Source organism: Artibeus jamaicensis, unplaced genomic scaffold, assembly GCF_021234435.1.
Source record: "Artibeus jamaicensis isolate MK-2021 breed Jamaican fruit bat unplaced genomic scaffold, CSHL_Jam_final contig_867, whole genome shotgun sequence".
Taxonomy (NCBI): Eukaryota; Metazoa; Chordata; class Mammalia; order Chiroptera; family Phyllostomidae; genus Artibeus; species Artibeus jamaicensis.
The window spans coordinates 1642321-1656198 of record NW_026521995.1 but is presented as its reverse complement, the minus strand read 5'-3'; the positions used below and the strand labels follow the sequence as shown (position 1 = coordinate 1656198).

The following is a 13878-nucleotide window of genomic DNA, read 5'->3' as shown; positions in this document are numbered from 1 at the left end:
TGCTGGAGGGAAGGAGAGTACCAGGTGAAGGGGGGCAAAGGGAAAAAATAAGACAAATGTAACAGCATAATCAATAAAATATACTTGAAAAATAAAAATAAAATAAAAAGGAGAAAAAAACTAGAATTTTCTGGTTTATGTTTTTGGTAATGCCTAGATGCCTATCAATGTCTTGGACTTCTATCTTCCTCATGCAGCAACTCCTAGAGGAAAAATTTAAAAATAACTAAAAATCCTTTCTCTTCTAAAATAGCTATGTAATATTTAGGGAAGAACTAACTGGCCTGAGGTCCAAGACACCGGTTATTACGAGCAGCCACCTTTGAGATACAAGCTGAACTGCCCGGGGCGGCATGCACTCTGATAAAAAGCCCAGGAAACCAGCAGCTTTTGCAGGAGGGCACTCCCAACTGACGAGAAAGTGCTATTGCCAGAAGAAGGTGGTCTGAGATACTGGGAAGATAAAAACATGAGAGGTTCCCACCAGAAAAGGGGTATGGCATACAGGAAGAACTTTAGAGAATGTTTCAAGAAAAACAATAAAGACAGGCAAAGGTGAGGCAGATGTACTTGGAGAAGAACAACCCCAAGCTGCTGAGTACAGAAAGGGTGCCAAGGACACCAGTGTGAACTTCAGCAGGTGGGTTGCGTTTACGACCTTGGAAAGAGGTAACTCACATCACTGAGGGCAATACTGAGATTTTTTTAGACTCTTGCTGAAAAAAAAAGTTTACAAGGCTGCCAATGATTTGTATCTGGAAATCTTTTAAATATCTAATCTTGGTATTTCCTACTTTGCATCTTTAAGAGGCTTGAGACACCTGGAAAACTATTTACATAAATTTCATAGTTTTGTCCCTAATTTCTGTTTCATCAATTCTTTATCCACTCATCTTTTTTAACTATGGAATTCTCTCCAGAGAATTAACCATCTTTAATTCATTAATTCAACCAATGGTCAAAATTAACTATGAAATTCTTCCTGGAAATTAAGCAATTTTAGTATTTTATCCAACTATTCAAGTTGATGCCTTATGAAGCATTCAAGCACCTCCTTCTCTGTTCTTGGTAGCACAGTAAATGGCTTGACTATTCCTATAACATCATTCTGCAAATGAATTCCTCACACATGCATAGGACAAATTCCCTTGCTCTGAGGTCAATCTGTTTCTTTATATATTTTCATCACCAATATTTAAATCTGAGCCATTATATTACAGAAATTATGATTTAGGAGTTTTGTCTTAAGAAATATGTAGAAATAAGATAAAAACAAAAATCTGGCTGTGTGATGCCTCTGAACAAAGAGAGTACCATCATACGAGTGGGACACTAACAAGACTGCTTCATTCAACACATTTTCAAAGGGGGCTAGGGTGCAATGATGATTGGTCACATATGACCTCTAACCTTGGGCAGATTGGGACTAATTAATTACAAGTGCACAAGGGACTGATTCCACTATTGGTGATAAGTGGTTTGATAAGGGTGCAAAGAGTACATTCTGGCTTGTCTCAGACTTGGAAGTGACAGAGAAACACTGAGAAATAATTTGATATGCCAAAAATCAAGCTGAAACTTTGACCCGAAGGACAAACAGCGAGAAAAGGAGGAAAGGGTGCTCCAAGAGGAGTGGATGGCATGTGCGGTTTCAGAGAGGGGAGAGCGTGTGGGAAACTTGGGAGTCACAGGAGATGAGTTTGAACCTGCAGAGGTAAACCAGGAGCAGTAAGAAGGCAGAAAGGCAGTTTCAGGGGGGAGTAACACAGCCAGATTTACATTTCCGAAAGATCTTTCAGGCTGTGGAATGAAGAATGGACTGCAGCAGGGCACTGTCTGAGGCAAAGTGGGAAGCTACTGAAGTACACCAGGCTAGAAAGGATGCCTGCCAGTGCCAGGATAAGGGGCCTGGAGGAGAGAGAAGCTCTCTGAAGTCAAACATCAGTACTTGCTTTGAGAAAAATCAGCTTCTTATTGGCGGTGCCTATTTTGCAAATCTCTCTCCTAAAAACAGCTTGACAAAACAGAGACTGCACGAATCTCGCTTCCCACAAAAAGCTGTTTTGCAATGTCCAGACAATGAGACTATCATCTGCAGAATGACTTTGAATCATGCTTGTTTTTAAAATATCTGAAATGAACAACAGATGTTAAAGAGATAATGAAGGCTAAATAACAAAGAAATAAACCAGACTGCCTGGCTTGTGCATGTATCCTGATTAAAAATATCCAGATCAGTATGCATGAGTTCAGGGCAACAGCCAGTCATCAACCGTGCTGGGCTGGAGGTCAAGTTAGGAATTTCAAATCAAGCAAATTATAAACCACTAATTTATAAATGCCTGGAGTCTAAATAAATCATAAACTTATTATCTTTAAATGGTAACAACTGGTCATGTACTCTCATTCAGGTAAATCTCCAATGGAATTGATATTAATTACCTTACCCAGTAAGAAGAATCCTAAATCCAGGCTATTTCTCATAAAGTAGCAAACTTGAAGTCCTCCTTGGAACTCATATGCTGGTCAAGGGACACTGTAAAAATGTCATCATTTCCATGTAGCTTTTGCGGGGCACTTACCCCTCATCTGTGGCAGTTCCCAAGAAGTTAGGAATTACCATTCTTTCCCTTAGTGGGTGTTCATTTTAATTAGCCAATGATTTCCCTCTGTATTTCATAAGAAACAATTAGATGTAGGGTTAGTTTAATGATGTGATCAGGAAAATATCACTAACTCCCAGCCCAGGGACATTTACATCTTTCAACTGAAAAAGGTCACTGCCAAACAGCCCCTATTAGCAATGTGTGAGGGAAGCACTGTGGTACTTGCTCTGTTGCAGGAAAGAAATTACATTGTTTCCAAGGGGTTTCGAAATTGAAATCTCTACCAAATGACCCTGAGATTTAATGTGACTTTAAATCAAAAGTCCAACAGAATTTTTAGTGAGATCTGAAAAGTTTCTTCTAAAACAAATATAGAAAAGCAAAGAGACTTCTAGAATAGCCAGGACACTTCTGACAATCAAAAACACAGAGGATGGGTTTATCCCACCAGATATAAAGACTTATAAAACAAAGTCATTGAGACTTGGGATATCTCTAAAGGGATAGTTAAGGGGGTTTTAACATCCTCCTCCCCTCTTTAACTTGGAAGAACCTAATCCTGGAAGATCTAGCAGGGATTATCTTTTATAGAACATTCATAAGCCCAATAGCTTATGAATATTCCACCACTAAGCAGAAGCTGAGTATCTCCTGCACATGAAGAAACATACGCAAGCAGAGGCACAGCACCGATGTGCGGAACGGTCCTAATGTGTCACTGGTGGAAGACTGCATCAACCAATCAACTGTGGGAAAAGCAGAACCGACACATGTACGTGTAATACATGTGTACGAAACAGCAAGTGATGTGAATTATTATACAGTTCAGCCGCAACCAAAAGTGTTTGGTAACATATTCCTCAGTGTTTTCCTAGTCTTGACAGATTAACAAATGGTACAACAATATTCTGACAAAGGAAATAATTTTATATATAGTTCATGTCCAATGAGACACTTTCATAAAATTCATTTAATCTAATTTAAAAAAATAAACATTTTAAAAACATGTAATATTTTAAAATCTAAATTATCGATAAAAAGATACATGTGCACATTACCCAAAATATATAATATCCTATAATTTTAAATAAGCATATGGAGTAAAATATCAAGCTTTATCTTTGTAGTACAGCAGCAATGCTTTCAATCAAACTAAAATATAAAATGGCATTTTTTAACCATTACAAGTCAATTTTATTTTTACAGAGTTTTCAAATAGGTGTTAAAATGTTCTTTAAAATTTCATTGTGTGACAAAAAGCTCCAATGGCCCTTTCTATTCCCATCCAAGAGCCAAATAACAAAAGTGCAAATCACAGCAAAATGTCTTTTAGTTCAGTTTTGTTTCATAAAACATAGCAAATTTTGAATAACTGAAATTAAAATTCTAAAAACAGATAAAAATATTGTGTAAATTAGCAACTACTAACATAGGGTTAATCACAAGTTGACTGTCGACTATAATGTTTATATGACAAAAAAAATTCAAAAGTGTATATTCCAGGACCTACACAAATACTAAATAGAATTTGAATAGCTGTTATCAAATGATATAACTCTTGAAATAATTATGCATATATGGTACACTTTAGCTAATTTTAAACATAAAAGCATGGACTAGCAAAATAATTAAGAGGCTAATTATTTTTTAATCAAAGTTCAAGATGGGATTGCTTTAAATAGCAATAACCCATACACAATGAGAATATGATTCAGGACTAAAAAATCATCTCACATTTGCTTTTCATGAGTATTGTAGAGTACAGAGTCCATTAATGTGACCTGTGTCTGTACCTTCTCAATGTACACGGACAGCAAAGGAGGCGGACAGCAGAAAGAAGTCAGACACACTGGACTTGCTCCCAGCTCTGCCTGCAGTAAAATCAGTGGCCTTTGACCAAACACATGAAAACAACATATACCAGTGAAATAACCAGTTTCACTGCTAGTGTAGCTACAGGCTAACTTTGTATCTTGGAAAGAATTAAGCAAAGATACATAAATTCATCATGAGCCATACCTGAAATGCACCTTCAAGACTATTTCACCTCTTGGAAACCATTATTATTTGTGAATTTTATACTCTAACATTACAAATTCTGCCTATATTACTCCCCATTTAGGGCTTAGGAAAATAAATATTTTATTGGATGTCAGATTATGGTTTCCAGAGGTAAAAAAAAGATAGGAAGCTTTATTTGGGCTCATCAACCAACAAATATGTATGAGGGGGGAACTAAAAAAAAGCAGAATTATCCTTTGGAAGGGGAGCCCCTTGAAATACAGACTTACCCTGCTAGGTGAGTGCTTTAGGAACACATCTGTATCAGTGCACCAGCTGGCGTTGCTGTGAGAGGCTGCGGTCTGCTTCAGTGAATTTGAATGCATTTCAGTGCACTTGCCCATTTCATGATGGGTGATTTTATGAGTGCACCTGCCCACACCACACTGAGTGTTCAGCAGTTTCTGACCAAAAACAACATGACCCCCGTGCCCCACCCTCCCTATTCACCAGATCTCCAGCTCTTGCCCAGAGTGACTTTTTTGTTGTTGTTTCCCAGATGAAAAACATCCTCAAAGGCAAACGGTTTGCTAATGTGGAAGAAGTGGAACAAAAAATGGCAGACGCACTAAAAGGCATCAGAATCAATGAGTTCAAAAACTGCTTTGAGCAGTGGGAAAAAAATCTCAATAGGTGTATTGCATCAAATGGAGAGTACTTTGAAGGTGACTGAAGTTTAAACATGTAAGAATAAATATACAATTTAATAAATAAATGCAGTTTGGGGGACTTCCCCCCATATACACACAGAAGAATACTACCACTTCTCAAAAACATCATTGTCCGCTGGATGTTCCATATTCCAACTGGACCAAAGACTAATATTACTGGACCAAAGACTAATCTCAATAAACCAGGAGATACTTAACAGTCATGCTTAAACATCTCAGCTTCATCTAGACTTCTATCACTGAACATTCTAAGGAATAGGTAGAGAATTCACTTTTATGTATTTGATTCATATAAAGTTTACCTACTGGATTAATTCTTCACATTTTCTCTATATTCTCAAAGACTCAATAAGCTAAGCACCTTATCTACATGATGAAATCGTGGGCAATATGGACTCTAGGAAACATTTACAATGAATGAGTGAAAAATAGTAGGTGGACAAGAGGAAGTAATTAACAACTCCAGAAAAGTAAAATGAAAGTCATTCTGTATCCTCGCCTTTATGGTCCTCTTATCACAAAACCACAGCCCCCCCCCCCCAGGTAAAATCAGCTGATTTTAATTTACGGATGGAGGGTGCTGCTAGGGCTTAAATCTGCTTGGATGGCCTCTGGAGAAAGTGATCACAAGTCTGCATTTCAAGGAAGGTCACACAGTTTCTGACCCCATGCTCAGATCTGCAGTCTTTAATAGGCTATACTAACTCCAAACAGGCACCCGACAAGACCTCTAATTCTATTTAAATACCCAAATCAGGACCATCATTCCATACCTCACCACCTTTTTAACTAGAGAGGGCAAAACAGAAACAAACCAACGAACAAACATGAAATCAAAGGGGCTACAACACAACATAGATATTTTATATTCTATTCTTTCCTCAGATCCTGTCCTGTGAATCTGGCCAGACCACACATGACTCAAGAAGGAGTGGGAGAAGCTGTCTTAAAAGCACCGCTGCTTAGTCTGGCATCATGCAGTAACTTCCTCAGCTGAAGAGAACCATCGTTTCTGGGAAATGGGGAGGGGAAACATCCTGTGTAAATCTCAGGGAAGAAAGACTCCTCAGACTAGAGTACTCTAAGGAGATAATTAAAGCTTTGGGAAAATGTGCTCAGAATAAAGGCAAAGGACTGGAATTGGTCAGATTAAAAGAAAGCTGAAGAGCAACTTAGTAATATAGAACCTTAGATATAATAACCATTGCCCTTTATTTACTTATTTCTTGTTCCATACACACAAAATATTTATACATTTGTTGGTGGGGGGCCCACGAATTGTGCTCTGAGCTTTAAAGGAACGCAAATGTAAAAGGCAGTGCATTGGTCACTATTCACAATGTCCAGAAGATACAAACAAATACAAACAAACCTGTTGGGAAGAACAACTGTATGTTACTTCTGTTGTTAAGACTCCATATGGTCTCTCTCCCCCACTTCCACTCCGTCTCTTCCTCTTTCCCTCTCAGCCACTCGGGGAACAGTCCCTGTGCTGTACCTTCTACAAGACCACGCACCTCACCACCATAAGGAGTTTTATGGGATTGTTTTTAAAGCCTTCTTCAGTACAGGTTAATGGCATGAGGCCTACGCCCAGTTCAGTCCTGAATTTCACAAAGAACTAAAATTATTTAATAGTGCTCATCTCCACTGAAACCAGACTAGCACTGCTGTCTGCCCGGTCCAGCTGCAGTTGCCTCGGTGTGGTCAGGAGAGTAATAACATGGGTGAAATAATTTACGGTTTTAGTTTGAACATTTCACCTACAATGTCATATGGTGTGCTTGAGTGTGATATTGTTATGTTACAGAAAGTGCTTATGGTTTTATAATAAACTATTTTATAATAAAAGGGGTGTTATTTGTGCTGGACCCTGTATAGGATGCACATATGCATTTTTATATACAAACACACAGGAACACACTGTATTTTTAGGTGTCAGATTAAGAATATGAGTGAAAAGTCAGTCAGAAACCAGAAGGATAATAGAATAGTGGAATAAACTTTTCAAAAGTTCTATATTCAATAAAAGTTTAGTGTACATACCGCCCACCAGATGCACTGTAATAGCTGGGCAGACTCTGGAGCCTACTGTCTCATTTTTAACTATGATTCTATTAAGCCCATTTATATATTCATTTCCATCTCTTTGACAGAAAAAGTGGTAGGATAAGAAATAGAAAAACACCTCCCAAGGTGACATTCAAGTCAACAGTCCAGCTTGAACTATAATTCCACCTAGTTCAACTGTTTATTGCATGCCTATTTGGTAGATGCCACAGGGGATTAAAAAATGAACGACTTCCACCGTGACCTCAAGAACATGTGATGCGATCTAAGAGTATATATGAAAGGGATGCAGAAATGGGAGGGAAAAATACTCTACAATATCAAGCAGAGTCAAACACGTGCCTTAAACAAGGCACAGAGTTCTCTATGGGTTCTGAAGCATCACACCCTTTTGTGAAGGGTGTCTCTCCCAATAAGCCTGTAAGGAAAAGCGGAAGATGGATGGATAGAGGTGGACTATGAATGGAAAAGCAGGAAGAATGGCAAAGAGCTAGTAACACATGGTACATACTCAGCACGCATCAAGGAACCACATTTGGTTAGAGTATTAAAAAACATACAGAGGAGAGAGGGGTAGGAAAGTAGCTTGAGAACGCACACTTGAAGGTCAGGGTGAAAAGACTATATTTAAAGAAAACGGCTCAAGACTTTAGTTTCATGATCGAAGTTGTCGATCAATCATTCCTCTTTATAAACATACTGTGTCTACCACAGAAAGTGTCTTTTAAAAAGCAAAAAGCTGAGACAAAACCAAAAGGAATCCATATTAACTGCCTCTCTGCATGAAAACATGATTTTTGCAAAGAAAACTGTTTAGAGCAAGCAAGTTCTTCCATTCTTTACTCAAGCACATTCATTCTCCTTAATAAAAACCCATTTCTGAAGATCAGATTTCACAAATGCACAATGTTCTAATTATAGTAATTCAAAGTCTCTGCAGACATCCATGATCTTAAAACCTTATCTCTGACACAAATGTTGTGGATCACACTGATGTCCAGTCCAAACTTGCCCAACTTCAGGCTTCAACTTGTATCTATTATCTAAAGAAAAAGAGACTCTCACATTTCATATTTAAAAAATTTTTATATGCAAGTAATGGTTATTACTTGTCTGAGGCACACATATGGTAAGAAATTTTATACTAGTGACAGTTTATCTCAACAGAGACACTCTCATAACTCCAAAATTATTCATATTTCAAACTAAGTTTTCTAATTCCAATGACAGCACAAAGTAACAGAAAAATATCCAACTGGAGAAACAACTAAAAAATGTAAATAATCTGTTCAAAATAAATGGTCCCTAGAACATAACAATATCAGAAAATTTAAAAAGTTGAAATTCCCTTGGGTCCCAAACTAGTTTTGCTCTTTCTACACAATGGTAATGAACTTCCTTGTTAGTACATTAAGTCACATTTAAAAGTAATAATCAGATCAACCTCTAACTACATATTTTAGGCCTTTTTTCCTCACTTAAATTTTATAATTTTTTAAGACATTAAGACATCCTTCTCCTTTGACACCATTTCTAAACTGTTTTTTGGTAACTTCATTGTGTAAAAATGAGTGTCTAATAATATAGATTTCAGATTTATAAAATTTAGAATTATCCTAAGCTTATTTTTCTCTCAACACTAGTGTTGAGACATACTACTTAGTATGAGCAAATACTTTTTAGATATGCATAAAGCACATTCAATCTTAAAGTTAATTATATAATAATGAACTTTTAATGAGAGGTATTTTAAAGTTACAGTTTTGGTAATTCCACAGTAGTTTTTAAATCATCTCCAACAATAATGCAAAAGAGGGTATTTTATTTTTCCACTGCACTTACTATACCACAAGAAGTATTCAAAGTGTAGGTCTTTTTACATGTAGGGGGTTGAATAAATAGTTAATTTCAATAAAAACAGAAATATAATGAACTCTCATTAAATTGCCACCCATTAATAAAAACTGAAATACCAAAAAAAACTAAATATGAAAAACAAAATATTAAGGATCATTTAATCAGATATTTGGGAAAGATAGGAACAGAATACCATAGCAGGTTCTCTGCCCTCTGGTGGCAATAAAGTCAACTGCAGTTTGCTGAAGTAATGCATAATAAAATAGCCCTGTTATGAAATCAGGTTTTCTCCCCATGCCAAATTGTCTGTAATAAAAATCCTGATTGTTACATGCCAAATTTCAAGACTGTTGGGTCCTATTTTTATTTATTGTGTTGAACTTTTAGCGAGACGACTTTACAAAAGATGCTGTATTTTTTTTCTTCCATTTCATTGCTGTATTTTATAAATTCAGTAGGCTAACCATTTAATTCCAAGATTATTTCATAAAACTGTATGGACTGGTATCCATAAAACTTCAGTTTGAATAAATCTCCAAATACATTTGTCATTTTAAACTATTCCTTTTTTACTCAATCCTAAAAATGCATGGGTTTCTAGAGCAGTTTTCCATCAGAAATATTGGGTTAGTTTGATACCTGAACATTTATGTTGAGCAACGTAAGTATTTTATATTTCCAAGACCAAAGTTTTTAAATTATCTGACCAATTTTAGAGTGAAATGAATTTCATCCTCAATAACTTAGAAATTTTTGTATCTATTCTTTCCACAGTAATATAGTATTAGTGAAAATTTTCAGAAAAAAATAAGTATTTGCTGAACTTTCTTTTATTTTTTACTGTGATGCATTACTTACACCCAGTGCCAAAGAAGTTTTCCAATAACTTTGGATGCATTTTGGCACACACACCACTCACCTCTTTTGAGATGACTTAAATTGCTTACATGCTTAAAGCCGTTCATTTATTCCATAAATATGTCCATGAAAATTACTGGTGCACCTTTTAGAATAAATCTCTTGTTGCCTGGAGGTGTCAGTCTTATTTGTTCTTTAACAAATGGAATGTGTCAGAGAAATAAACAGAGGTATGATCTACTGATCTGAATAATTCCTAGTCAAGGAGGACCAATGTCCATGCGTGGAGAACAATTACATGTGACAAAGACAAATCAGCATCCAGGAAACTGGCACTTTATTCACAGTTTTAAAAGTGCTGTTATCATGTTGCCCCGGCGCTCCCAATACAAGCACACACATCCCCTGCAATCATGAATTCGTGCTTTCTCTAAAAATGTACAACTGGGGCAGACAGTGTTTGGGCGGTCTTCTGGGTCCCAGCTTGTGCGATTTCACTCACAGGTCTCCTTCGAGATTCACTTCACCGGGAATCCCCAGGCCCCCTCTCTAGCTTTCTTTCATCTGCCACTTACATGTCTGACATTTTCGTTCACTTGTGTACTCCCAGAGAAATCACTTACCATCCCCCACCCTCCGCCCTCAGAATGAAAACAAAACCTTATTACCCTGAACAGAAACGTTTCCTTGTGTTTCTTGTTTATTTTCTCACTTCACCTCCTCTCAAAGTCCACTCGAGTTTACAAATTTCTGCCAAGGTCCCTCCCTGCCTGTTCCTTCACTTTCTTCCTGAGGGGTAGAAATGGGGGGCAGGCGCCGGTTGGCAGTGGGCAGGGTCCCGGGAAATAGCCGGACCTGGGGCTCACCAGCGCCTCGCTCGGAGGAGCCGGCCAGAAGCAGGCGCAGGGTGGCTTCCAGGGCTCCGAGCTCGCCCTGGGGGCGCGGCTCCGGGCTGGGCGCACACCTGGCAGGAGCAGCCGCCGGAGCAGGAGGCGCTGCTCCTGGGAAAATGAGGCTGCCAGGGCTGCGCAGGGCGAGGGGCGGTGGGCAATGTCAAAGCACTCGGAAGGACCCCCGGCACCTTTAGGCCAGTCTACGAAGCCGGCCCGGGAAGGACAGCGACAGCGAGGGTCGGTCTACAGACCGGCGCCCGCTCCACCTCTGCCACCTCCTACGCCGCTCTGCGCCCCGCCGCACCCACTCCTCCCCACTTCCAGCACCCACTCAGCACCAGAGAGAGAAAGGGAGCTAAGGGGGGGGGTGCGTAAAGGAGAAAGGTGAGGCAACTGGTAATTCCGTCCAGTTTACCAAAGCCCTGCAATCCCCAGCTGCCACCACACCTCCCACCCACAGCCCCATCACACTCGCTCAGTTTATCCCAGCGGCAGGGAAGGAGGAGGAGCCGGAGATGAGACAGCCCCGGGATGGATGGCAGCTCCTGGGCAAAGTATCCACAGATTTGCTCTTAAACCAGAGCCCTCTCTGGCGACTTGGGGGAGTCAGTACCACCCCCTGGAGCTCAGGTGATGCGAGCCCGAATCCTCAGGAAAACCCCCAGGCCCCTCCATCCTTGGTAGCCAACCCTATTTTCCCCCTTTGGGAAGCCCAAATGTACCCGAAAGGCAACTGCATTAACTTTCCCAAAGGCAGATAGATGAGGCGGGGGTGGGTTGAGAATAGGGTACCAGAGAGGTCTTCAGCTGCGCACAAAATCAACAAGCGAAAGTGCATCTTACCACTGATTTGGTTTCCAGGATCTCCTTCAGCAAACTGAAACCGGTCCATTAAAAAGTGGCAAAGTAACACAACTCCTGCAGTGGCCAGGTCGGCCCTCGGGAACCTCGCCATGCCGCCGCCGCGACCTCCCTCCTCCTACCCGCCAGTCCTTCCCTGGCGCCCCGGGCTCCCAGTGGGAATGGGGATGGCAGGGCTTAACGATGCGGACAGGTCTTGGCAGTACCAGGAGGCCTCTGTATATTTCGCTGGGATTTCACACCCTGCAGCAAGGAGAAGGAAGGGAGTACGAGGGGAAGCGCAGTCCTCTCCGGACCTCCAGGTTTCTCTTCGCAACTTGCCACAACACTCGCTGCCCTCACCCCAGACACAAAATAACACCCAAGGGGAGGAAAGACCACTTGCACCCGGGGCTCGCAAACTCTGCCTTCCGAGCCCCCGCGATGCGCTCCACTGGGTTCAAAACAGATCTAATTCCACAGCCTGCGCGGATGCCTCCTTCAAATCCAAGAAAGCAGTCGGCACTGAACGAACTTTCCTTAGTCTTGGGATGGCCCAGAGGGAGGTTTGGGTTTGCGGGAGGGGTTACTGTGGACTGGCGAAACCCCTCCGACAAGTTTTTCTTCTTTTCTTCTCCTGACGCTGGGCGCGTGTCCTTTCTCGCAGCCGGAGAGATGGAAAGCCCCAAATAGCTGAGCCCTGGGAAGGCTCGGCTACAGCAGTCTGAGGTCCAAAGCCAGGAAAAAAAATTTATTTAAAAAAAAAAGGGGGGGAGAGATGGGTGGAAAAAAGTCAGGGTGAAACCTATTGGGAGAAGGTTCCTCCTGGCTAAGGAAGAGGTGGCCCCAAGCCCAGCTGAACCCTGGAGTTTGCTGGCGGAGAAGGCGCCGCCGCGCTCCCTAGCGCTCCTGCTCCACACTTTGGGAAGGAAAGGCAGCTCGTAATTTGCCAGCTCCGCCGCTGCACCCTCCTCCCTCCTCTCTCTTCCCTCCCCCTCGCTCTTCCAGCCTTCTCCCCCGCCCGCCTTCCTCCCCAAAACCAGCAGCTTGCACCGACCTGTCCAATGGCTGCACTTTCCTCCGTGCCGGCTGGGAAGTCGCCGGGAGATTAAGCCGGGGGAGCGACGCGAGGGGTAGTGAGAGGGCAACTCCAGACCCGGGCTCTAGGAGAGGCAGCCACAAAGGCGAACCAGGAGGGGAGATCCGGGAGACGGCTCCGCGACCACCGGGCGCCATCCCTGCACGCCGCCCGCCCTCCAGCTGGCGGCGTCCGCACCCACCTGGCCCCCGCGTCGCCTCCCGCGCTGGACTGCGGGGGCTCGCGGCCCTCCGAAGGGGTTCTTCACGGACGCTAAGGGGTTAATTACAGTTCTCTTCCGGGAGAGTGAGTGTGGCAGTGGCTGGAGTGCGAGGAAAGCAAACCGGAGCGCGCGAAGCCCCTTTGGACCCCAGATCCGCGAGGGGAGTCGCGGAGGGAGGCGCGCGGTAGTGCGGTCCACCGGCCACAGCTGCTTTGTAAAGTGTAAGCCGGAGCGCAATCGAGAGGTTGAAGAAACAGGAGGCCCATTGAATATCCTGCGGAGGCTTTAACTGGCTTTCGATCGCTAGTTTGTTTTTGTTTTTTCAAGCTCGCGGATGTGCTTTAGTGTTAACCCTTTGCAGCTCCTCTCAGTTTACATCTTATTTTACAGTTAACCTCCTTTTAACGGGATAATACAAAGAAAGAAAGTAAAGCATATAGGTTAAAAGTACAGATTCTATAACTAGAGTGGGCTGGGATTTCACCTCCCCCACTAAATAGCTATAAAACTTGAAGCCTTTTCCTTAATTTCAGTGTCTCAGTTCCCCAGCCATCAAATAGGGAGAGTTGTAGTAACGCCCTTGTAGATGTTGTATTGGATTAAATGAGTTAATACTGCAGACTTAAAGAATTGAGATCAGCGCCTGGAATTAAGTACACGACTTAATGTTTCTCAGAGAAGGGTGAGGAAAGAGGAACTCCCACATCAAATGGAGACTTCA

General features: G+C 41.6%; 1 protein-coding gene across 2 annotated transcripts in view; it reads right to left on the bottom strand.

Moving 5' to 3' along the window:
- Positions 1-13431, bottom strand: part of PLXDC2 (plexin domain containing 2) — a 416215-nt gene extending 402784 nt beyond the window's left edge. The window contains exons 1-2 of one of the 2 annotated variants that reach the window (XM_037147415.2): positions 12914-13431; positions 11860-12580 (exon numbers count right to left, since the gene is read on the bottom strand). In XM_037147415.2, coding sequence (XP_037003310.2) covers positions 11860-11971 — 112 coding nt within the window. In that variant the 5' untranslated portion in view covers positions 11972-12580; positions 12914-13431. The remainder of the gene's footprint in view (positions 1-11859; positions 12581-12913) is intronic. The other variant, XM_053654762.1, reaches the window with a different exon arrangement.
- Between the last annotated feature and the right edge of the window lie 447 nt (positions 13432-13878).